This window comes from Macrobrachium nipponense, chromosome 16 (assembly GCF_015104395.2).
Source record: "Macrobrachium nipponense isolate FS-2020 chromosome 16, ASM1510439v2, whole genome shotgun sequence".
Classification (NCBI taxonomy): Eukaryota; Metazoa; Arthropoda; class Malacostraca; order Decapoda; family Palaemonidae; genus Macrobrachium; species Macrobrachium nipponense.
Genome location: NC_087209.1, coordinates 77,799,626 through 77,823,901, shown reverse-complemented (window position 1 = coordinate 77,823,901; position 24,276 = coordinate 77,799,626). Strand labels below are relative to the sequence as shown.

At 48.5% G+C, this 24,276-nt stretch overlaps 1 protein-coding gene across 4 annotated transcripts in view; it reads right to left on the bottom strand.

The window, feature by feature from the left end:
* The window catches only part of LOC135195838 (probable pyruvate dehydrogenase E1 component subunit alpha, mitochondrial), a 71,180-nt gene that overhangs the window by 24,967 nt on the left and 21,937 nt on the right, over positions 1–24,276 (bottom strand). For 2 of the 4 annotated variants that reach the window (XM_064222355.1, XM_064222352.1), the window contains exons 2-3: positions 10,516–10,584; positions 18–230 (exon numbers count right to left, since the gene is read on the bottom strand). In XM_064222355.1, coding sequence (XP_064078425.1) covers positions 18–230; positions 10,516–10,584 — 282 coding nt within the window. The remainder of the gene's footprint in view (positions 1–17; positions 231–10,515; positions 10,585–24,276) is intronic. The other 2 variants (XM_064222353.1, XM_064222354.1) reach the window with 1 other exon arrangement.

Sequence of the window (24,276 nt, the reverse complement as noted above, 5' to 3'; positions counted from 1 at the left end):
TGACATAACCCACATACCTTTTCCTTATAAAGATTTCCAGAAGCTGACTCAAGTCGTCTAATCATCTGCATTTGTTTGTAATAAAGCAGAGCTTCTTCACGGGTGCATGAAGAACTGGCACTGGGTGCTTCATCAAGCTTATGAAGTTTATAAGGACGAGTTTCAAAAGTTGCTGTCTTCCCTTCAGTTATATTACGAACTGAGGATGTCATGAATGGTGACAAAAGCCTCTGTCAAATAGAAAACCAATATGTAACAAACAAATATTAAGTGTTGCACAAAAAGATGTTGAAGCTTTTTTAAGAAAAATGTCAAAACATTTTACAAAATATTGTGATCAAAATAACTTAATAAATTTCACAGTATCATAATATATGAAATATGTCTGCATTAAATTACTAAACTCTACACAGTAAAACACTTTCAACAGTATGTCTACCTGAAATAATTAGTTTCAGATTATAGATTTTCATATTTCATGATTTCACTATTTCATAAAACATACATATGTAGAAACCCATTTAGGTCACATATAAAATAGGATGCAAAAATGTACATAGAATGAACGGGATACTTTACAGGTATCTGAGGAAAACTGAATTATCCTATAGTTCTTTTTAAACTGTGAACTCTACATTACAAGAATAAAAAATTTAAATGGATGATAATACCAAAATATACAAGAATCTAACACATACAAGTTCTATTACAATCTCTCAGGGTAAGCAGAAAATATCAAAGTAGGTATAATGGCACAACAACGTGACTTACCCTTAGCACTACAAGTGAAATAATATATGAAAACTTAAAAATACAGCCATATATTTAAGCTTGGGTTATGTTATGTTCATTCTGTGCATATTGTCACTGTTGACATGCATTGCTTTTTCAAGTTTTTTATGAGATGGCTGACAAGACAAACAACTTAGAGCCCTATCTATCATTATGACAAAAGTGGTGTTTTACCCAAAAGGAAAATGATAGATTATACACTTCAAGAGTCAAGATTATAAGAAACATGAATATGGAAATTATGGAATAGTGCTAAAGAGCACTACCTAGTATACATGTTAAGTACAAATAAAAAATACTTCCCATTAGGATAATTAATCCAAAATTTGGAAAATCATCTTATTTCCGGGTGTGAGAGCTGTCTCAAAACTGATTATAAATCTTTGTTCTTTAACTCTCATGCTTGTATTGGCTTGTACCTACAATCTGTTTTAACAAAACAAAAATCACTGGCGTAGAAATGAAATTTTCATTATTAAAATGAAGTTTTATTGTATACTTACCGAACAATTATAGAGCCGTGATTTCCACGAGCGGCAGGATACTAAATTCAAATTTAGCGCGTCGGCGTCGCCAACACTGGTGGTGATGACGTCATCTCCCTCCACTCGCGGGAGAACCAGGTACAACTGCCCAGGTGAATCCAATTCTTTCTGCCCGTCCGTCCACCTAAGGGGAGGAGGGTGGGTATAATCATAATTGTTCGGTAAGTATACAATAAAACTTCATTTTAATAATGAAAATTTCATTTTTATTGTAGTGTCTTACCGAACAATTATAGAGCTGATTACACATTTATGGGAAGGTGGGATTCAGTGGACCACTAGTATTTTTAAATGGTTACATTTATTGCAATACCAGTAAACACTCAAGGTGTCTGTTGTACCTTACCTTGAAGAGAGCTACAGCAGACTGTTACTGCCTCTGGTCGGTGCTCTTCTTACTATTGTAGAGGAATTGGAATTTGTCCAAAGTTAGCCTCTACAGGAGTGGAATCCTTCCGTAGTTCAAGCGAGTCAAGGCTGACTGACGGAGGATAGTAACAACAAAGATTGCCTTGCCCTGGGCTAAGACCAGAAATTCAATCATACAAAACATTTGTCACCAACACCAGATTTAAAAACATATATACCCAACATTGTAAAAATCTGACCTAACAGACTGGTGAGTATCCCAGGTACTCAGTACCCCCAGCTTCCCTTGAACTCGAACCGAACCTATTCAAGGTGAAAAGTTAGCATAGAGGTGACGACCCCTGTGCCGTTTCTCCCAACACCATGCCAGAAACCGCCACCGGACCTAACGTTTTACAATTTCTCGAAACCGTTTCTATCTCTTTGAGATAATGACTCGCAAAAACCGAATTCGATCTCCAGAACGTCCTCTGAAGAATCGAAGCTAAAGATAAAATTCTTTCTGAATGCTAAAGAAGTTGCCACTGCTCTAACCTCGTGAGCTTTAACTCTCAGAACGGAAAGATTGTCGTTCTCGGACTGCGAGTGAGCTTCCCTGATAAGCTCTCTAATAAAGAACGATATAGCATTCTTAGAAAGAGGACGAGAGGATTTTGAACCGAGGTCCAGAGCTTAGAAGATTGTCCTCTGATACCCTTAGTGGCAAACAGATACTGCTTAATAGCCCTGACTGGACATAAGAGCCTTTCTTCCTCCTCATGTCCAACCAAATCAGATAAGTTCCTTACCACAAAACTCCTCGGCCAAGGATTAGAAGGATTCTCATTTTTGGCTAGAAAGGTCAAAGATACCGAAAATACAGCATTGCCTTAGAGGAAACCGACTCTTTTGTCTACAGCGTGCAAATTCGCTGACACGCTTAGCAGAAGCTAGTGCAATAAGAAAGAGTGCCTTCTTAGTCAAGTTCCTGTGTGAAGCCGACTTCAAAGGCTCAAACGGTGGCCCCATGAGGAACTTAAGCACCACATCTAAGTTCCAAGCCAACTGTATCTTGCGGGAGCTTAGTGGTTTCGAAAGACCTAATGAGGTCCGACAGATCTGAATGGAGGAAATATCCAAACCTCGATGTCAAAAACGAAGAGAGCATGGCTCTATATCCTCTGATCGTCGAGGAGCCAGTTTCTTAGAGTTCCTAAGAAATAGAAGAAAATCTGCTATTTCTGTTAAAGAGGTCGCAGAAGTAGAGACTTTAGCACTTCTACACCACTCTCTGAAGATTTCTCCACTTCCCTTGATAGAGTTTGTTAGAAGACTCTCTCCTACAACGAGCGATAGCTTCTGCAGCTCTTCTTGAAAATCCTTTCTCTTGACAAGATTCCGGACAGTCTGAACCCTGTCAGAGCTAGAGCGGACAAGTTTTGGTGGAACCTCTTGAAGTGAGGTTGTTTGAGAAGCCACTTCTCTGGAGGAAGAAGTCTGGGGAAGTCTACTAACAACTGGAGAAGGTCCGGGAAAAACCACTCTTTCCTGGGCCAAAAGGGAGCGATTAACGTTAGCGTTACATTGCTGTGCGACATGAACTTGTTCAGCACCTCTCTTATTAGACCGAACGGAGGGAATGCATAAGCTTCCAGACCCGACCAATCCAACAGCATTGCGTCCACCGACCAAGCTAGAGGATCTGGGGACTGGAGAACAAAAGAGAGGAAGACGGGTGTTCCTCGATGTCGCGAACAGGTCTATTGACGGTCGTCCCCAACGGCGCCAAAGTTTCTGACAAATCTTGTTGTCCAAAGTCCACTCCAGAGGTAACACTTGCTGTTGACGACTTAACTCGTCCGCCAGGACGTTCATCTTTCCCGGAACAAATCTCGGGACTAGCTGAACCTTCGCTTGCGTTTTGACCACAGGAGGAGATCCTTGGCTACTTCGTACAGAGAGAAAGACTGAGTCCCCCCTGTTTCCGCACGTACGAGAGAGCCGTGGAGTTGTCGGAATGCACTGCCACTACTCGGCCTTTCTACTAAGCTCCGAAACGTCTGAGCCTAAGAAAATTGCTAACAGTCCTTTACATTTATGTGGAAACTTCTTATCCTTCTCCGACCAAGCTCCTGAAGTCCGTTGATTTCCCAGTAGGGCTCCCCAACCTGTGTCCGATGCGTCGGAAAAGAACTGTAGGTTCGGGAGGATGGGTCGTAAATCTAACCCTTCTTCCAACCTTGCTCGAGAGAGCCACCACCTTAGGTCCTCTTTTATTTGATCTGTGACAGGAAAGGTAATCGAGTCTGGTTGTGTCCTTCCTGCACCAAGAGGCTCTCAGGAAAAAACTGCAGAGGTCTCATGTGCAGTCTTCCCAACGTCACAAATTTCTCCACTGACGTCAATTTGCCCAGGAGCCTCATCCACTGATTGGCAGAACTTACCTTTTTGTCCAAGAACTCCTGAACTGTCTCCAGACAGCCTTGAACCCTCTTCGGGGACAGAAAAGCCCGAAAAACTTGAGCATTCAGAATCATCCCCAAATAAAGGATGCTCTGAAATGGAACCAACTGGGACTTCTGTTTGTTGACCAGAATTCTAACTTTCTGGCAAGATCCAGAGTTGTTCCAAGGTCCTTCATGCACCGACTCTCTGATTCCGACCGGAGAAGCCAATCGTCCAGATAGAGGGAGATTTTTACTCCTGAATATGTGTAGCCAGCTTCCTATCGGGGATAGAACCCTGGTGAAAACTTGAGGAGCGGTCGCTAGTCCGAAGCAAAGCGCCCGAAACTGAAACACCTTGCCTTCGAACATGAACCTCAGGTACTTCGAGATTCGCGATGTATCGGAATGTGAAAAATAAGCGTCTTGCATGTCCAGAGAGACCATCCAATCCCCCTGTCTGATGGACTCCAGAACCGACCGAGTGGTCTCCATATGAAATTTTGTTTTCTGGACATGCAAGTTCAGGGCGCTCACATCCAAAACCGGCCTCCAGCCCTGATGACTTGGGAACTACAAAAAGGCGATTGTAAAAGCCTGGAGGAAAATCCCCTTCTATCTGTTCTATCGCTTCTTTGAGAACAAGCGCTTCCACTTCTGCGGCTAGCGCCAGAAATTTGTCTGAGCCCGGAGAGTATGCCTGGAATGGAATTGGCACAGGTGAGAGCGAGGGAGGTGAAACGAGAGGAATACGATAGCCGAACTTGAGTACTTGCACTACCCAGGCTTCTGCTCCTCTGTTTTCCCATTCCTCCCAAAACAGAGCCAGCCTGGCCTCCACTGGTGCATGAAGAACCGAGCTTTCATTTGGAAGGTTTGTTAACCTTGGCCGAGGCCTTAGAACTGAGGTCGCAAATTCGATTTCGGCCGAAAGAAGCGCTTGGGTTTTCTCCCTCGAAAAGGCGCTTGGGCCAGAGGAGAAACCGAAGGAACAGTCTCCACAGGAGCTTTAGGTCTCTTAGTAGACTGTGCCAGTAAATCCGAAGTAGATTTCTTATCTAGCGCAGACGAAAATTGACAACACTACATCGTCTGGAAAGAGGTTATCTTTCACAAAAGGAGCAAACAAGAGAGCAGACTTCTGTTGGGACGTAACCCTTTTAGAAGCAAAGGAGCACCAAAGTTGCCTTTTCTTAAGGGTGCCAAAGGCGATGAGCGAAGCTAACTCATCACATCCATCCCTAATGGATTTGTCCGCACAGGACAGAACACCAATCCAATCCTCCGCTAACTCCTGGGAAAGAGAAGGACAGTCTTCGATCTTGGCCGCTAAAGCGCCAATAGTCCAATCAGGAAGCTAAAGACTTCCAAAAGTTTAAATTGATTCTTTACAACGTGGTCCAACTCAGGCGCTGTAAAGAAAACTTTCGCTGCGGCGAAAGCAGATCTTCTAGAGGAGTCGATTAAACTGGAGAAGTCTCCCTGGGAGGAGGCAGAAACTCCCAGAGAAGGAGCTTCCCCAGTTACATAAAACCTATACCTCTTACGAAGCAACTTAGAGGGAGGGTAAGCAAAAAGAGCCTTCCCTAAGTCTCTTTTCATAGACATCCATTTCTCCGTCTCTTTCAACGAATGTCTAACCGCTTTAGATAGAACAGTTTTGGGAGGAGAGGGTCTGAAGTTTTTCCTCCTCATCAAAAAAGTCGAAGTTGGGGAGCGCGGAGCCGCTTTCTCAAAATAATCTGGATAAGATACCAGAAGAAATCTAAGGAGACGTGAATAACACGAGAGGTGATGTGAATCCTCCTCCTCTACTTCTTCTTCATTCTCCGATACCGCCGAAGAAGTAGACGGAACTACAACCGGATCTGAAGGTTTCGAACCACCCTTGGACTCACTCATCCAGTTGGTTAACATCTCTAACTGCTTGCGCAAAGGCGCCAGAGACGAATCAAAAACAGTTAACGTAGGCTTGGAAGAGCCTAAATGTTCAGCAGGAGGCGGAAAAACTACTTGCGCCTCGCTCGGAGCCGCCGAAATTCGAGGCGAAACAGGCGCATCAGGCGTAACAGACGAAAAAGCGCCTAAAGAAACACCCTTAGAACTGCTAGCTACAGCGCTAAAACCACAATCTCTACTAGTAGATGGAGCCGACTTTCCCTAAGCGCTGCTTTTCTAATTCTGTCTTTAGCTAATTTCTCCGAGTATGAACTAAAAAACTTCCATTGAGAATCAGTCCAATCACTACACTCGTTACATGTTCGATCTGCTGAACAAAAACCTGTCCCTACACTTAACACATTTAGTGTGAGAATCATATTCTAACTTGGATAATCTAGTTTTACATCCTGAGATGCAAAACCTAACTCCCGACGGACTAGAATCCGACATGGCAACGCCTTAAATAAAAAGCAAAATAACAACAACGCCAAAAAAGAGTACTTCACCAATTCCGAAGATCAATTCCACCAGAAAAAAAGCGAAGCAAAGTCATCCAACCGCACCGACCACCGATGTTCACCGGACGCCGGCAGGAAAAGAAAAGTTGGATTCACCTGGGCGTTGTACCTGGTTCTCCCGCGAGTGGAGGGAGATGACGTCATCACCACCAGTGTTGGCGACGCCGACGCGCTAAATTTGAATTTAGTATCCTGCCGCTCGTGGAAATCACGGCTCTATAATTGTTCGGTAAGACACTACAATAAAAATGTATTTTCAAACTGGGATGAGATCAGTGAAAAAAATAATTTGCCAAGCTACATGCAATTCACCGATATACTGACAATGTCGTGCATTTAAAGGATGCTATTTCGTTAGCCGTGGCTTACAGAGAAGCGTTCTTGGAGATCACGTGAAGAGGTGGTTAGACATACAAGAACCTGAGTATGTATGGTCCAATTTAAGGGGATTCCTTTTTCCTGTTAAAGGTTCTGAAGAGGAAACTCAATTTCTCATTACTCATAACCCCATTCGTAGTGCAAGAAGGATATGGGAAGAAAGGCAGCCAAGTGGACATTTTCTCATGCAGAGATTGTGTAAGAGAAAGTTAAAGAGGAAGCAAGACAGGTGAGTGCTTGACAAGATTATGAATATGTAGAGATATTTTGACTTCAATTCAAGATAAAGCCTAAAACAGAGCCTATGTTGTAATAAGTGAAGAAATCTTTTTCAGCATTATTTCAGAAAAAGGTCTAATTGGGTAAGTACAAGCTTAAAGCTCTTATTCTTTCTATGTCTAATATACTGGAGTTTGAGAGAGTGCTCTTAACCTCTAAAAGATATACAATCTGATAATAACAAGAAACAGTCAGCATTACATCAAAACAAAGCCACTGTGGTGAGACAGGGTTCTTAAATGGACTAACATTAGGTTTTAGGAATGAAAAAGTAAACTCCTATATTGCTTAACTAATGAATGAAGAAATCTACTTTCAAAAGGCATATTATGCATAATTCTTTTTCATTTAGGAAGGCATCAAATGTGTCTACTTTGACAGATCCCTCATGGTTATCAAAGCTTCCAAATAACAAGGGAAGAGATCAGTACCAAGAGGTTATTTAATAATCAGGCTCAGTGCACTCAACAAAATGCAATGAACTAAAAAGCACCTGGCTACCAAATGGATAGCTTCTCTCTCTTCAGTCTCACTCTAGAAGTTAGGATAACAGCCAACACAGTTCTAAAAACTTCTTCGGCATATGAAGACTTCCTCAAAATCTACATAAATTTCCGTCCCCTATAGCAATCTTGCTCTGAGAGTGCTTGCGAGTAAATATCAATGCAGGTTGCAAGTCAAGAAGTCCTTTGAGTCATCAATTATAAGACTCTTCAGCAGAGAGAAAGCCACCAAAAACATTAAGGCTGAGAAATGTCTTATTTCAATTTTTCCACTCAATTTTAATAAATTTTTATCTCTTTAATCTAATAATAAATTGTTTCTTTTTCCATACGTGGGATCTCTTCTCTTCATTTCTCTTACTTTTTCCTGATGAACACCATATTACCATATTCTTCAAAAGCTTGAATTTCAAGTCAATGGCCCCTGTGGGCTTGTTCCATATGAATAAGTTTCATCTACTAAGTAATAATAAAACAATATTACTAAAGAATACATGTTCTTGTTTGGAGAAACCAATAATCTAGAGGTTCTAGCCCGCAGGACAAACCACTCTTAAAAGTCTGTTCTTAAACCTCCAGACCATACTTGTAGAAATGGGATTACTTCAACTTCCTCAGTTGCCATGAAATAGTTCTTCTCTCCTTGATTCAAGATGACAAGCATATGCAATATGCACAAGTATATGCCTCCTGAAAAGTATCAGCAAACTAACAGATACACATCTAGGCATTCCTGGCATCAGCCTGGTTTCAACAACCAAGAGAAGCAGACTCAAGCCATTCTCCTCATCTCTAACTCAAGGCTTCCTCAAGCCCTTCACCATGACAAGTGGAAACTCTCCAGAGATACAATTTTGATGACTCCGATCCTTTCTGTGGACATGATAGCATCTAAAATAAGACAACCTTAAAAACTTGATGGAAAAATGCTGCTGTGTAAAATACTCGAAATGGCTGTTATGAAGAGGGTCAGTCTGTTAGGAAAATAGATTATACTGAAGCAAGAACTCAGTTATTCCTCTCTTGATAGAACACAAGTCAATTACCAATTCTGGTTCCAGGTGGGCCTCTTTAATGGTCAGCTCACAGGTGCTCAATATAGTGAGGTGTTACACAAAACTCACTTGTAAAACAAGAGAATATTTCAGATCTTTTCTTCACACCCTACCTCACCATTCTGATAACTAGAATACCATACATAACAAGAGATGTACCAGAAAGCTTCCAAAACTTGCCCAGGGGTATGTGTAGTTATGAAACATTTACAAAGTTCCTGTGGTCAGGAATAAAACAACAAGGCTTCTGCAGTCAGGAATAAAACAGGCTCTCAGTACAATAAAACTACAACAAAACATACTACAGCATTTCATGAACTCCAAAGAATTTTACAATGTACTCAAAATTTGCATTGACATTATTTACAGTATTTACAATCTGCAAATATCCTTCTTAATTCTGGTGAATCCCACATACCAAATTCCATATATCCTAAGCTATCACCACTGCCTTATCAAAAACTAACTGCTACAGCAAAACCGTCATCCATAAACCAAAGGAGTCAGGAAAAGCTATGCTTGGCAGATGCATTTTCAAAGTGAGCATGAGCCCCATTTCCAAACTTAACACATTGGAAAACACATAGGTCTAATGAGATGCAGTACTATATATGTACATTGCCATACAAGTGCCAGCCATTAACAAAAACATAAAAATGGGTAACAAAGCAAGAAACAGCACAATAGTGAAGAATCTTTCCAAAACCAAGTGCAACACTGAGTGTCAGCAGAACATAACTAAATGCATCAGATAAAGCTGTCCCAGGAGCATGTAACATAAGCATGCAATACATTCCCGGAGTTATCATGTATAGCCTGACCACTCACAAAATTCCAAAGATTGTAAGTTACATATACATTAATAAATATAAAAATTATATAAAAATACTTTGCTGTCTAATTTCTGAACCTTTTTTATCATGAAAAGTTTCCCTACATTTATATATTTTGCCAAATTTCGTCAGATTTTATGCACTTTGACTTATAATTGGCATAATTCACTGATAAACTTCAGACTCTGGGGTGACATATAACTGGTACAATTCACTGGGAAACTCCAATCTTGGGTGACTTGAAAATGGTATAATTTACTGGTAAACTCCAGAGTCTGGGGTGAATTAAAATTGGTATAATTTACCAAGTAAATCTGAACCTATACACAACAAAACTAAACATTAAGTTGATTGATTGATTGATTATGTCAGCTCTATTTCTGCCACATATATATACGTACTGTAATACTTTACTAGAAAATTCTAGTACAAATGGTCTGTCAATAACCCAGATAAGCACAGTATACTTATGCTTTTCAAAATATACATATGTAATTAGTATTTATATTCTTTAGTCAAGCAAAACAGTTATATACTACTCCAAAGTCATCCTGTTCATTTTACAATCATTATGAGTGAAAGGTATCAGTGCTGCAGTAATATCATCACATTAACCTACCATGTCATGGTAAGCAAACAGCTTTGCCCTATGAGTAACCTGGCCTCCAGAAGGGTAGAGTACTGCTACTACCTAGTAACCATTTGTGTTCACTTGCATAACTTGTAAAAAATCTTTGGGAACATATCAGATAGAGGAAAAGTGCTTTACCCTGATAAACAGACTGACCTTTGTGCTTTAAACCATTTTGGAAGTAAGAACCACATACACATACAACACCATGTAAAACTACAGGCTACATTAAGTACCGTAATTAATACCATTGACAACTCCCAGAAGTCAGACCACATGAGAGTGGCAGTTCGTCGGGCGCCTGGCCAAGCACTGTACTGTTCCATGAATGAAGCATAAGAAGAAAAGGCTTTTGTAAGGATCTTTGGGCCTAAAGAGAGTGCAGTAGTTTAAGTATGTAACAAATTAATTAAAGACTCTGAAAAACATAACACATATACTGTCATCACCAGTAAAAATGTTATTAAAAAAACTTTGAAATAATGCTTCTCATAAAGTAGAAAACATGCATACACTTGCAAAAATTACTTTATTTCATATGCTGAAATTATCAAGAGGTCATTGTTATTTTCTTACATTTCATATGCATACATACAGTATACGTACTGTTTCACAAATGCATATTTCACCTTTCTAGCAGCATGAACCAATCTAAACATGTTATTGTTATAATACAATTAAGTTTGTTCATACTTACCTGGCAGATATATATATAGCTGTATTTTCTGACGTCCGACAGAATTTCAAAACTCGCGGCACACGTAGTGGGCGGCCAGGTGGTAGTACCCATTCCCGCCGCTGGGAGGCGGATATCAGGAACCATTCCCATTTTCTATTCATATTTCATTCATGACCCTTGTCTCCTGAGGGGAGGAGAGTGGGCATCTAATTAATATATATCTGCCAGGTAAGTATGAACAAACTTAATTGTATTATAACAATAACATTTTGTTCATGAAACTTACCTGTCAGATATATATATAGCTGAATCCCACCTTCGGATGGTGGGCAGAGACAGAATAGGATTTTTAGGAAACTTAAATTAAGTAAAAGATTTACTTCTTGGTTCCTTACCTGTTAGCAAAGTAGACTCTGTGATTACTGTCACTTAAGCCTGCTTCTGCTTTTATCAGAGTTGCCAGCCAGGTGTAGACCTGTAGTGCTGGTGCACTCTGGATGCTCTGTCAACGGGGACGTGACCTCAATGTGACAAGACCATCTAGCCAAACATATGGGAGTAACACAGCAACCGACCACCACCTGACCAACTAAACAAAAAAACCCTGACAGTTAAACTAAAGAATGGGAGATTTCCACAGAAGATCTCACCATCAACCAAAAACACAATAAAAAACTAACCTAAACTAAGCTAAGGGATAGGGAAAGAGCTACCTTCAGCCCCCAAAACTGTGTCTGCCGAAATGTAAGGCCCCAAAGAACTACAGTTCTCGTAAATCGTTCTCACATCCCGGAGGTAATGTGAGGCAAATACGGAATTGCTCCTCCAAAAGGTGCTATCAAGGATATCTTTGATAGACATATTCCTTTGGAAGGCAAGCAGATAAGTAGCTACAGCTCTGACTTCGTGAGCTTTCACTTTAAAGAGGCTCAAATCAGTCTTCTGGTAAGATGAATGAGCCTCTTTAATGACGTCCCTCAAGAAGAAAGCCACAGCATTCTTCGACAACGGCAAATCTGGTCTCTTCACCGAGCACCAGAGATTACCTGAGGGACCTCTTATCTCTTTAGTTCTATTAACATAGAACGTGAGAGCCCTGACAGGGCACAGGGCTCTCTCTGGTTCTTGACCCACGAGACCCGACATACCTTTGATTTCAAAGCTCCTCGGCCAAGGATTAGACGGTTTCTCGTTTTTTGCCAAGAAAGACGGGCTCAACGAGCAGACAGCCCACTAGGCTACTGAACACTTGGATTTCACTAACTCTCTTCGCCGTCGCCAGAGAAGCTAGGAAAAGCGCTTTCCTCGTCAAGTCCCGTAGAGAAGCTTCGTGGAGAGGCTCAAAGGGACTAAACATCAGATGTTTCAGAACCACATCGAGATTCCATGAGGGTGGTCTTGCCTGTGGAATCTTGGAGGTTTCGAACGACCTTAAGAGATCGTGTAGATCCTTATTGTCGGAGAGGTCCAGTCCTCTGTGGCGAAAAACGGCAGACAACTAACTCCTATAACCTAATTGTAGGAACTGCCAATTTCTGCACATTTCTTAAATAGAGCAAGAAATCTGCTATCTGGTTCACAGAGGTCGTGGAAGAGGAAATTCCTTCCTTTTTGCACCATGCCCTGAAAGGAGGCCCCACTTAAGACTGGTAGACAGCTCTTGAAGAGGCTCTTCGAGCATTAGCGATTGCTCTCGCAGCTGCCTTTGAAAAGCCTCTCGCTCTGGCCAACTTTTCGATAGTCTGAACGCAGTCAGAGCCAGAGCGGAGAGGTTTTGGTGATACCTTTTGAAGTGAGGCTGTCTGAGTAGATCTCTCCTCCAGGGCAACGTTCTTGGGAAGTCCACAAGGAAAGTCATGACCTCTGTGAACCACTCTCTTGCTGGCCACATCGGTGCAATCAGAGTCAACCTTGTCCCTTCTGAAGCTGCGAACTTCCTCATGACCTCCCCATGATCTTGAATGGGGTAAAGGCGTAAAGATCTAGGTCTGTCCAAGCTCCAGAGCAACGCGTCCACCGCAATTGCCCCTGGATCCAGAACCGGGGAGCAATACAGAGGAAGCCTTCTTGTCCTCGACGTAGCGAACAGGTCGAACTAGAGGACGTCCCCACAATCAACTCCATAATTGGCGACAGACTTCCTGGTGCAAGGTCCACTCTGTTGGCAGAATTTGATTTCGACGACTGAGAAGGTCCGCCCTGTCATTCTGTACCCCTGCCACGAATCTCGCAGGATCTTGATGTGTCTGCCCATAGCAGAACTTCCCTCGCAAGGAGAAAAAGGGATCTGGAGTGAGTTCCTCCCTGATTCTTTAGATATGCAAGGGCTGTAGTACTGTCTGAGTTGACTTGAATGACCTTGCCTGACAGTTTGTCTTCGAAGAACTGCAGCGACAGGAAGATCGCTGCCAGTTCCTTTACAATGATGTGCCAGGCTACCTGTTCCCTCTCCTCCAGGAGCCTGACACTTCCCCCCCCCCCCCCCCCCCCCCCTAGTGTTGCTCCCCAACCGGAAATGGAAGCGTCTGAGAACAACACTAGGTCGGGGCTCAGAAGATTTAGGGAGAAGCCCTCTCGCAACTTCTGAGGGTCGAGCCACCATCTTAAGTGGTCTTTCACTTTGTTTGAGATCCTTAGGATCGCATTCAGGTCCTCCTTCGATTTCCATTCTTCCGCAAGGAAAAATTGAAGAGGCCTGAGGTGCAGTATTCCCAGCGAGACAAACTTTTCCAGCGAGGAAATGGTGCCCAGCAGACTCATCCACTCCCTCGCCGAACAAGCTTCTCTCCCTAGGAAGGCTGCGACTTTCTCTAAACCCAGCCGCTGACGTTCCTGGGATGGAAACGCCCGAAAAGCCACTGAATCCATCTGAATCCCCAGATACACGATGGACTGTGTCGGGGTCAGATGCGACTTTTCGGAGTTGACCAAAAGACCCAGGGACTTTGCTAGGGCTAACGTCGACTGAAGGTCCTTCAGACATTTTTGTCTCGACGACGCTCTGATCAGCCAATCGTCGAGGTAGAGGGATATCCTGATCCCTGAAGAATGGAGCCACTTCGCTACATTCCTCATTATAACTGTAAAAACCATCCGGGCCGAGCTGAGACCGAAATGACAATTTGTCCAAAATTGCATTTTTCCTAACTATACAAACCTGAGGTCCTTTTACAATAGGAAGATACTAGCGGCAGCTGGATAGGTCGTAAGCTTTCGAACAAGGGGTTCGGTAGTTAACTGCTTGTCCGACAGGCGCGCTGCGTGCGACTGGAGGTAAACAAATCACTTTTGCTTTGGCAACCCGCAAAAACTGCAGAGTGAGGGGTGGCATGAGGTGGGGCTATGTGTAAAAGGACCTCAGGTTTGTATAGTTAGGAAAATGCAATTTTGGACAAATTGTCATTTGTTTCCGACACGGCATACAAACCTTCGGTCCTTTTACAATAGGAAGACTCACTTCTTGGTGGGTGGAATCTGAGTCTTTTGTGAACAGACTGGTGTTCGCCCTACCTTGGAAGCCTCCCTGGTCGTAAGAGCGAGGGAGGGATCCAAGCCTCTGTCCGATTGATCGGGGTGTGCACCGCAGGATCAATGGTCAGACCTCTGGACCGAGTACTAAGAGAGGGGCATGCGCATCTTCTTAGTACCAGCAATGCAAGAACTGTTCCTGTACAGGAGCAAATATAAAGTCATGGGTTTGACTCGTGTAGGCATCCACTTCCCCCCCATCCCCTTGCAGAAGGAAGTGGTGGATATCTGCTCCTATCCCTAGTGAAAGGGATAGGATGGGGCTCTGTCATATAGCTCACCTGCATCTCGTCCTCATCCAGCGTAGTGACGACCATGGCCCTCTGCCCACAGGTAGAGGGGAAGGAAAAGATGGGAAGAGAGAGCCAGTCACTCACTCACTCACACATCCATCCACACAGTCACACCAGGACTCGATGCTGTTTCAGCTGCGAGGGTCTGGTTAGCTACACAAACTTGTTGAGCAGCCACCACGGGTCCCCAAGGAAAAACGTATCCAAGGACCTGTGGGCAATATCCCGAAGGTAGAAGGACGTAAAGGTAGTCTGGTTAGACCAGACCCCATGCCTTCAGGAACCTGCGCCACGGAGAAGTTCTTGCGAAACGCCAACGAGGGGCCAATACTTCTGACTTCGTGAGCTCTCGGACGGGACGTACGGATGTCGTCACTACCATCAGCCTCATACGCCCTCCTGATGACCTCACGCAGCCAGAATGAAAGAGTGTTCTTGGATACTTCTTTCTTGGTGACCCCGGTGCTAACGAAGAGGCGTCGACACTCAGGCCTGAGGTGTCGAGTTCTCTTCAGATAGCGCCGTAGCGCCCTCACAGGACAAAGCAGCATCTCATCCGCATCATTATCGGTGAAGTCCAATAGGGAGGGAATCGTGAATGACTCGAACCTGTCATCAGGGACTGACGGTTTCTGAGTCTTCGCAACGAAGTTCGGGACGAAATCGAGCGTCACGGATCCCCACCATCCCCTGGAGTGTCGACATCATAGGAAAGACCATGAAGTTCCCCTACTCTCTTCGCCGATGCCAGGGCCAGCAAGAAGAGGGTCTTGAGGGTCAGATCCCTGTCCTGACGACTCTCGGAGTGGCTCGAACGGTGTTCGAGTCAGACTCCTAAGGACGAGCGTCACGTCCCACGAGGGGGCCTGAGTTCCCTGGGTGGGCAAGACCTCTCGAAGCTCCTCATCAGCAAGGAGATCTCGAACGAGTTCGAGATGTCCAACCCCCCTCAGTTTCAGGACGAGCGCCAAGGCGGCTCTGTATCCTTTAACTGTGGGGGACTGAGAGGAGCTTCTCTCGGCGAAGAAAAACGAGGAAATCGCTACCTGCTGAAGAGTGGGCTCTGAGAGGAGATAGACCCCGTCTACGACACCAAACCACAGAAGACGGCCCACTCCCCTGGTACCCACAGCTGCAGAGGACTGACGGACGTTTCCCCCAGCCATCTCTGTTGCTGCGCTACGGAGAAAAGCCTCTCGTTTCGCAAGAGATGGTGGATACAGCCAGCCGTGAAGACGTAGGGACTGGACTGCTCGGTGGTACCGCTCGACGTGTGGCTGGGCGAGAAGGTTGTGCCAAGGGGGAATCTCTCTCGGTTCTCCTGCGAGAAGAGCCAGCAGGTCCGGATACCAAATGGCCTGTGGCCATTTGGGAGCCACCAGGATCATCCTGAGATTGGGGCGGGGTGACCAGCGCTCGACTGATCACCTTGCGAATCAGGCTGAACGGGGGAAAGGCATAGGCGAAGAGGTTGTCCCAGGGTCGTTGAAGAAGCGTCCTCTGCAGCTGCCCATGGGTCCGGCACGGCCGAGAAGAACACCTGGAGCTTCCTGTTGTGCCGGGTGGCGAACAGATCCACGGACTGGTCGCCCCACAGGTCGAAGAGCCTTTCCGCCACGTCCTGGTGTAGAGACCATTCGGTCCCTAATCACCTGATCCCGACGGCTGAGCGTGTCTGGCTCTACATTCCTCTTCCCTGGAATGTAGCGTGCCGACAGCTCTATTGAGTGTGCCTGAGCCACTCGTGCACCTGCCGAGTCAACTGGTACAACGGGAGAGACACTAGGCCCCCCTGTTTGTTGTTGAACGTAAGCCACCACCGTGGTGTTGTCGCACATCAACACCACTGAGTGTCCCATCAAGCGGTCCTGAAACTCTTGGAGAGCGAGGAACGCTGCCTTGAGTTCCAGAACATTGATTGTGGAAGGTGCTTGTCGTTCTCGTCCCACACTCCTGAAGTCAGCAACTCCTCCAGGTGTGCGCCCCATCCCTCGGTCGATGCGTCTGAGAACAGCTGCATGTCCGGGGGGGGAGTGCGCAGTGGCACTCCTCTTAAGAGGTTCCTGTCGTCGAGCCACCAGGCTAGGTCCTGCCTACACCTCCTGTGTCAGTGACACTGGAAAGCTTGGGGGATCCGTCGCCTGTGACCAACTCTCCTTTAGTCTCCACTGAAGAGACCGCAGGTGAAGACGCCCGTGAGGGACTAACTTCTCGAGTGACGACAGGTGTCCGATCACGACTTGCCATCGCTGAGCTACCTGTTCCTGCCGAGACAGGAACTGGTTGGCTGCCTCCCTGAATCTGCTGATCCGCGAGTCTGCGGGGAAGACTCGCCCTGCTACCGTGTCGATCAGCATACCCAGGTACTTCATCCTCTGCTTGGGCTCGAGATCGGACTTCTCGAAGTTCACAACGATCCCCAGATCGCGACAGAACTCGAGCAGTCGATCCCTGTCCTGTAGCAACTGCGAGCGGGAGCTCGCCAGGACTAACCAATCGTCGAGATACCTCATCAGACGTATCCCGTGCGAAATGGGCCCAAGCAGACACCAGAGTGAACACTCGCGTGAACACCTGTGGGGCGGTTGAGAGACCGAAGCACAGTGCCCTGAACTGGTACACCGTCCCGTCGAGGATGAAGCGGAGGTACTTTCTGGAGGACTGATGAATGGGTATTTGGAAATACGCATCCTTCAAGTCCACTGAAAGCATGAAATCGTTCTCCCTGATGGAGTCGAGCACTGAGCGTGCCGTCTCCATCGTGAACCGGGTCTGGCGAACAAACCGGTTCAGGGGAGAGAGATCTATCACCGGGCGCCAGCCTCCCGTAGACTTTTCCACCAGGAAGAGTCGACTGTAAAAAGCCCGGTGACTGATCCGTGACGATCTCTACAGCTCTCTTGCTCAGCATGGTCTTGATCTCCTGTGTGAGTGCTACGTCCTTCGGTGACCGGGGACGTACGACTGCTGTTGGACGGGTTGGAGGTGAGGGGTGGCCGAGATTCGAAGGGTACTAGATATCCCTCCGAAGGACATCTACAATCCAGGTCTCGGCGCCGTAGCGCTGCCAAGTTGCCCAATGGCTGGCCAGGCACCCCCCCACTTCCGGCAGCAGGTGAGGGGGAACGCCATCCCTAGTGTTTCCCCCTTTCTTCGACTTCTCCAGAGCCTCCACGGGGATGAGGAGGGCTGGGAGGAGGGCTGGTTACGGCCCCCCTTGCCAGAAGTCGAAGAAGACAGAGTCATTCCTCGGGGCTTCGACGCAGCAACCGTCTTAGCAGCCGAGGAAGCGCTAGCCGAGCTCTTAGACTTGGCCGCAGTCCGAGGCTGCCCAGAAGCCTTCGAGACTGCCTGGTAAACCAGACGGTCACTGTCCTCAGTGCGCCGTCTGTCCACCGCAGCGTCCACCATCTCTCCTGGGAAGAGAGACGTGGAACTCCGTAAAGGTCCGTTTCGAAGTCCCAATGCCGCTTCACGCCCGGCCGCCCTGGACACCCGAGTAAGGACAGCGTCCCTTCGTCGGAGAACCAGGTTGGCCCACAGGTTCACCGTCTGGGGGGTGGTGGGCAAGGAAAGAGATGGCTCTTCCCCCAGACTGGCAAAGTCTCCTGAAGGCCGAGTCATCTTCGGGAGAAATTCCCCCAGAGTTGGCTGCGACCTTAGATACTGTGAGGGACCACAGATCTAGCCAGGAGACGGCCTGGAAAGCTGCCATGGCGGTAGATTCCAGGCCTAGTGCCTCTTGCTGCGAGAACCACAGGTTCTCGGACAGGAGCTGTTGCAGAGACACACCCGGAGTCAGCCTCGCTAACTCCGGTTCACCGTTTGGGCGGCATCGGATCTTCAGATGGCACGTAAAACCGCCGATGTCGTAGCAGAGGAGGTGGAAGTAGCTTGCTAGACCTGCCAGACTTCAGTGAACCGTCCTGTCCAGAGACAAGCGATTCAACTTGGTCCAGCACTGAGTCAGCCAGCTCTGACCGCGGCAAAACCCACCGTCGGTCTGGGTTCCCTCTTCGGGCCCCAGAACGACTCGAGCCGGGACGTGGGCTCGGATGGTGGGGAGCGGCGATCCTTCCCCGCGGTCGTTGTGCTGACGAATCAGCGCAATAACCTCGGCAAAGTTCCTCTGGATCTCAGGAGTGACTGCATCCTGTGGAGTCGGACCGTCCCAGTCCCTCAAACAGGAGCACCTCCCGAGACCCTCCTCCCTCAAGGAGAGGAGCAGCGACAGCCCCCTCTCGGTCTCCTCCAACCACCTGTGCGTAAGACCTGGCTGGTCCGAGAACCGAGCCTGGTACGTACGACGACGTGGCGGGATCCTGAAGGGCGCACCCTTCACGATCACTCCTCACTACCTCGCCCCTCCCGGTGTAACCCGAGGAGGTTGAAGGTATGGGAGAGGCAGACCTGACGCTCTCTCCTCGCTCACTGGCAGAACCAGCGGGCTTGGAGGACTGCAGGCGATCGTCAACCCGCGGTGGCGATCGAGCTGCAGACCTAGTCGAGCCGTCTCGCTGTGGAGAACGGCTGGACCGAGAACAGCGGCCCCGGTCTCGTGTGTCAGAGGAGCTGGTGCTGGTTACCGTACCCGATCGCTCCCTGTAAGAGCGACGGTCAGGCGACCGGCGAGCTCCACTGTCACGGTGAGACCGGTGCGTGTCCTCACGGTGCGTCAGTTCGCTGGTACCAGCCATGGCTGGTGCCGGCGAACGGGGGGACCTCTTCCCAGCCTCAGCCCGTGGCCGGTCATGGACCGTCACGTCCGCCCGGGTAGCCAGCTGCTCGCCGCGAGAGCGAGAGCTGGTCTGGTGAGAGTCGCGTGAGCGGCTGTCACCAGTCTTCCGCTCCGTGCCGTGGACCTGACGCTGAGCGGACTCAGAGGTCTGGTTCCTGGCTGCACGGTCGCTGGTAGGCGACCGTACACTCGGTACCTCTCGCGAACGAGCGGCCGAGCCGATCCTGCTGCTGTGGCCGAACCACTGACAGCAGGTGAGGCAAGTGCCGGTGTTAGCCGGCACCCCTCTGGTCCCCGTAGTCTTCTTCCTTGCGGGAGAAGAGACGGGTCCTGCTCCCGAAGGAGCAGGGCGACCAGCGGAAGAACCCCCCCGTCTCACCAGAGCGAGACGGGCCCTTAGAAGCTCCCGAAGGAGACTTCTTAGGGGGGGGGGAGGCGACCTTCTTCTTCTTAGGCGGGGGAGCCCTAGAAGAAGAAGGGGAAGAGGCGGCAGACGACGACGACGAAGAAGACGATGAAGACGACGACGACTTCCTCTCTTCTTCTTCTTCTTCGTCAACCTCCTCAGGACCGACGTCAGGTCTGTCATCCAGGACGGAGCCGGGGCTGCTGTTGCCGAAGCAACAGGGCCCGGACGTACCTGTCCGAACAGACCAGCATCGGGTGAGCAGCGGCGCCAGGAACGGGAACAACATCAGCAGGTGCGAGCATCACAGGAACGGCAGCGGACACGGCAGGATCAGGAACAGGAACAGCAGCGGTGGTCACGGCAGGTACGGCAGATACAGCTGGTCGAACCAACGGCACAGACGTCATCGGTACCGGTGGGAGGTCCAGGGGGGGCGAGCTCTTCGGGCACATGAAGTCCGGTCGCGGCAGCACGGCAAAACCCAGGTGGCGGCATCACACTCCCCCGAGTTACGGCGACTGGCCCCTGCACCGATGTTGTGGGTGTCACAGAGACCGCGTGCTGTACACCAGGTGAGGAGTGACGCGTAGCCAGGTGTTGTCAGGGTCGTGGTGGTGGTTGTAACCGTAGCATGCGTAACCGCCACGGAGCCAGCGAGATGATAGAGCAGCCCCTGGACACTCGGCACGCCCTGCAGTCCAACGATGCCCACACCTGTCCGAGGTCATCCTTCACGGCAACCGCACCTGAGGAGGCAAAAAGTCGGGTGATTAGGATGGGATCCTCTACCCGCTCGCGCGAAGACGAGCGGATAGAGGACCCAGAGTACAACTACTACGTCGGGGTATCTAGCGCCCTCCTCCACACTCGACACATCGGGAGAGGAGAAGGACCTAGACACCGCCCCCGAAGGGGAAGGCGCGAGACGTGGAAGTTGAGCGGGCGGCAGGAAAGAAGACGAAGTGTCCGTCACCAAAGGAGTCGCGGGAGAGCTTTCCGACGACTCCTTTGGAGGCCTTCGCTTCTTCCTGCCCTCATACAATGTCCCACTGCGCCTCCGACCAGTCATTACAAACATCACAGGGCTCGGCCCGGGTGCATTCGCGCCCCCGGCACCGAGCACACACACATGAGGGTCAATCTCGGGGAATGATCTGAACTTCCCGCATTTGGCGCCCTTCGGTACCCGGGCAAAGCTCTCCTTGGGGTAGCGAGGCGTGGAGATTCCATCATTATTAAATTGCAGCGTAATTAATATGATAAGAGAGAATAACTGTACTTACAAGCTCTTTCATACACAATTACAAACAAACTAGAAAGCAAACGACGAGCAGCGGGCAGAGAGCGAACACACACGTCCATCCACTGGTGAGGCCGAAAGCAAAAAGTGGTTGTTTACCTCCCAGTCGCGCGCTGCGCGCCTGTCGGAACAAGCAGTAACTACCGAACCCCTTGTTCGAAAGCTTACGACCTATCCAGCTGCCGCTAGTATCTTCCTATTGTAAAAGGACCGAAGGTTTTGTATGCCGTGTCGGAACAAACAAACGGGCTCTGAATTGCCAAACCCTGTGTCTAAGACGAATCTCAGGTACTTCCTTGAAAGAGGGTGGACGGGGACGTGAAAGTACGCGTCCTGCAGGTCCAGAGACACCATCCAGTGCAGGTCTCAAGGCTCCTAGCACCGACTGAGGCGTCTCCATTTTGAACTTGTTCTTCTCCACAAAAGATTGAGCCTGCTCACATCCAGGACTGGGCGCCAACCCGACGACTGCTTCGGCACCAGGAAAATCCTGTTGTAGAAGCCCGGTGACCCCAGGTCCAAGACTTGCTCCACCGCTCTTTTTTCGACCATCTGGTCTAAAAGATCGAAAAGGATACTTTTCTTCTCTCCCTGATAAGACGAGAGAGGTCTCTGGGAGTTGATGTTTAAAGGAGGAGGATGTAAAAAGGGGATCTTGTACCCCTGCTCTACGATCTTGAGAGTCCAAGGGTCCGCCCTCTCTGCCTCCATGCCTCCGCAAAGAACTTCAGCCTGGCCCCGACTGGCGTCTGAAGGACAAGATCTTCATTTGGTGGATTTTGTTTAAATGAAGCTCTTCCTCTCGAAAAACCTCTCCCTCGAGGAGCTGCTCTCGAGGGGGGTGCCCCGCGAAAGGGTTTGACTTTCTTCGGGGGTTTAACGAATGAAGATGTGGAAGGAACTGCTGGGCGTCTTGAAGACTGTGCCAAGAGGTCCTGGGTCGCCTTCTCCTGCAAACTCGTTGCAAGATCCTTTACCATAGCCTGGGGGAAGAGATGGTCCGAAAGAGGCGCAAAGAGCAATTCCGCTTTCTGAGCGGGGGAGAAACCGACTTCGCGGTAAAATTACACTAAAAGAGCTCTTTTCTTCAGGAAAAGCCGTTCCAAAATGAGAAACCAGCTCTTCCGAACCATCCCTGACGGCCTTGTCCATACACGACAACACTGCTGGACAGCTCCCCCAGACTGAGAGAATCAGGCTTCTAGACTGAAGGTCCAAAACTCCCAAGCACCAGTTCTAAGAAATTAAAGACACTCAAAGTGCGCAGCAGGTCCCTTCAAGTGGTGGTCCGTCTCCACAGGAGTCCAGGACACCTTTGCAGAAGATAGGAGGGACCTCCTCTGAACGTCCACTAAACTGGAGAAGTCCCCAAGAGCGGACGAAGGAACCTTTACCCCCCACGTCCTCCTTGGTTGCATACCAAATTCTCCTTTCCCGGAGAGTCTAGAGGGAGGAAGGGCGAAAGTGGTCTTGCCCTGGTCCTTCCTTCGAGACATAAAATCTTGTAGCTTCTTGAAAGCCCTCTTGGTCGAAAGCGACGTCTTCATTTCGACAAACTCAGGAGTCTTGACTGACTTAGAAGACGAAAGTTGAGAGGGAGGAGACCTAGGGGCTGCCGGCTGAAACTTATCCCCGAAGGACGAACGTAACAGCCGCACAAGAACCTTATAGTCCAAGACAGCCGAAGCTACAGGAGGTACTTCTTCGACTGAACTCCCCTGGACTACTAAGTTCCCCTTCCTCTCTAAGAGGAACTGGAGAACGTCCATCCGGAGAGGGCGTACGTCAAGCAGGCTTAGGCCTGAACAAAGACTTCCGCTGATTGGAAGTCACCGCTTCAGGTCGGACTCGCCCTTACGACGATCCTTTGAAGGACGGACCATCCTGTGAACGTAGAGCGTCCTTTGAAGCAACGGGAACTGTCTTTACCAGACACGTCCCTACGAGAGGAAGCGCGAGCTTCCTGACGAGAGGCGCCAAAAGCGTCCTGCTTAGCCGAGCAAGCGTCTGCTGAGCGTCCTCAAAACGTCCTGCCTCGTCCGAAAAGCGTCTGCTTCGAACGGCGAGCGTCCTTGCCGAGCGTCCTCAAAAGCGTCCTGCCGAGAGCGCAAAAGCGTCCTGCTTCGAACGGCGAGCGTCCTGCCGAGCGTCCTCAAAAGCGCCCTGCAGAGAGCGCAAAACGTCCTGCTTCGAACGGCGAGCATCCTGCCGAGCGTCCTCCAAAGCGTGTGCGAAAGATCTACTCGGAGAACAAGAACGGTGACGATCCGGAGGCGGAGAGAGAGACGAACGAGACGAGAGAGAATGAGACTGCTTCGTCCTCTTGACGGGCAGCCTAACCTCCTTTCTCCGCTTAGGCTCGACTGCTGCGGGCGAGTCCTTTGAGCCATGAGAGACGAAATCTGGTCCTGAGGGACACAAGGATATTCTTCGTAGGTGACGAAGAAGCAGAAGAAGGGGCAGGACTGACCCTGCGAGAAGGCGAGGGGCAAGGGGACGCCTCCTTCCTTCTCGCAGGTACAGCTACCTGCATCTCAGGGGAACACGCCTGTGCGCGCCAACCCAATGTCCCTCATCGTTGAGACTCTACCTCTCTTCTGAGGAGGAAAGCGTCATACGCGTCCTCTGACGAAAGAGGTGACATAGGACGTGAAGCGTCCTCAAAACGAAAAGTCCTTTTCAACGGACGAGTCTCTCCGAGCGCTCACCCTTGCGCGGGGAGGACGCTTCGGAGGACGAAAAGCAATCCTTCAGGACGCGCGCTCGTGCGCGCTCCTTGGCAGCCTGGGACTTAGCAACAAGGCCTGCCGAAGGGACGCCAGATCGGTGGGGAGCCCCCGTAACCCTCTTGCGGCTTTCGACATACACACTCCCTGAGTCCTGGGAGTCCGATAGAGGTCTAGGCCTAGAGGCATTATGGGGCCGATTCTGACGCCCCTCCACAACACTAGGGGCACTATCACAAACTTTCACAGGGCCAGTTTCTAAGGCCAACACTTTCGATTCAAGAGCGCGAATAGACTCGAGAATCAGAGAAAGGGCGTTACCTTCTCCAGACACAG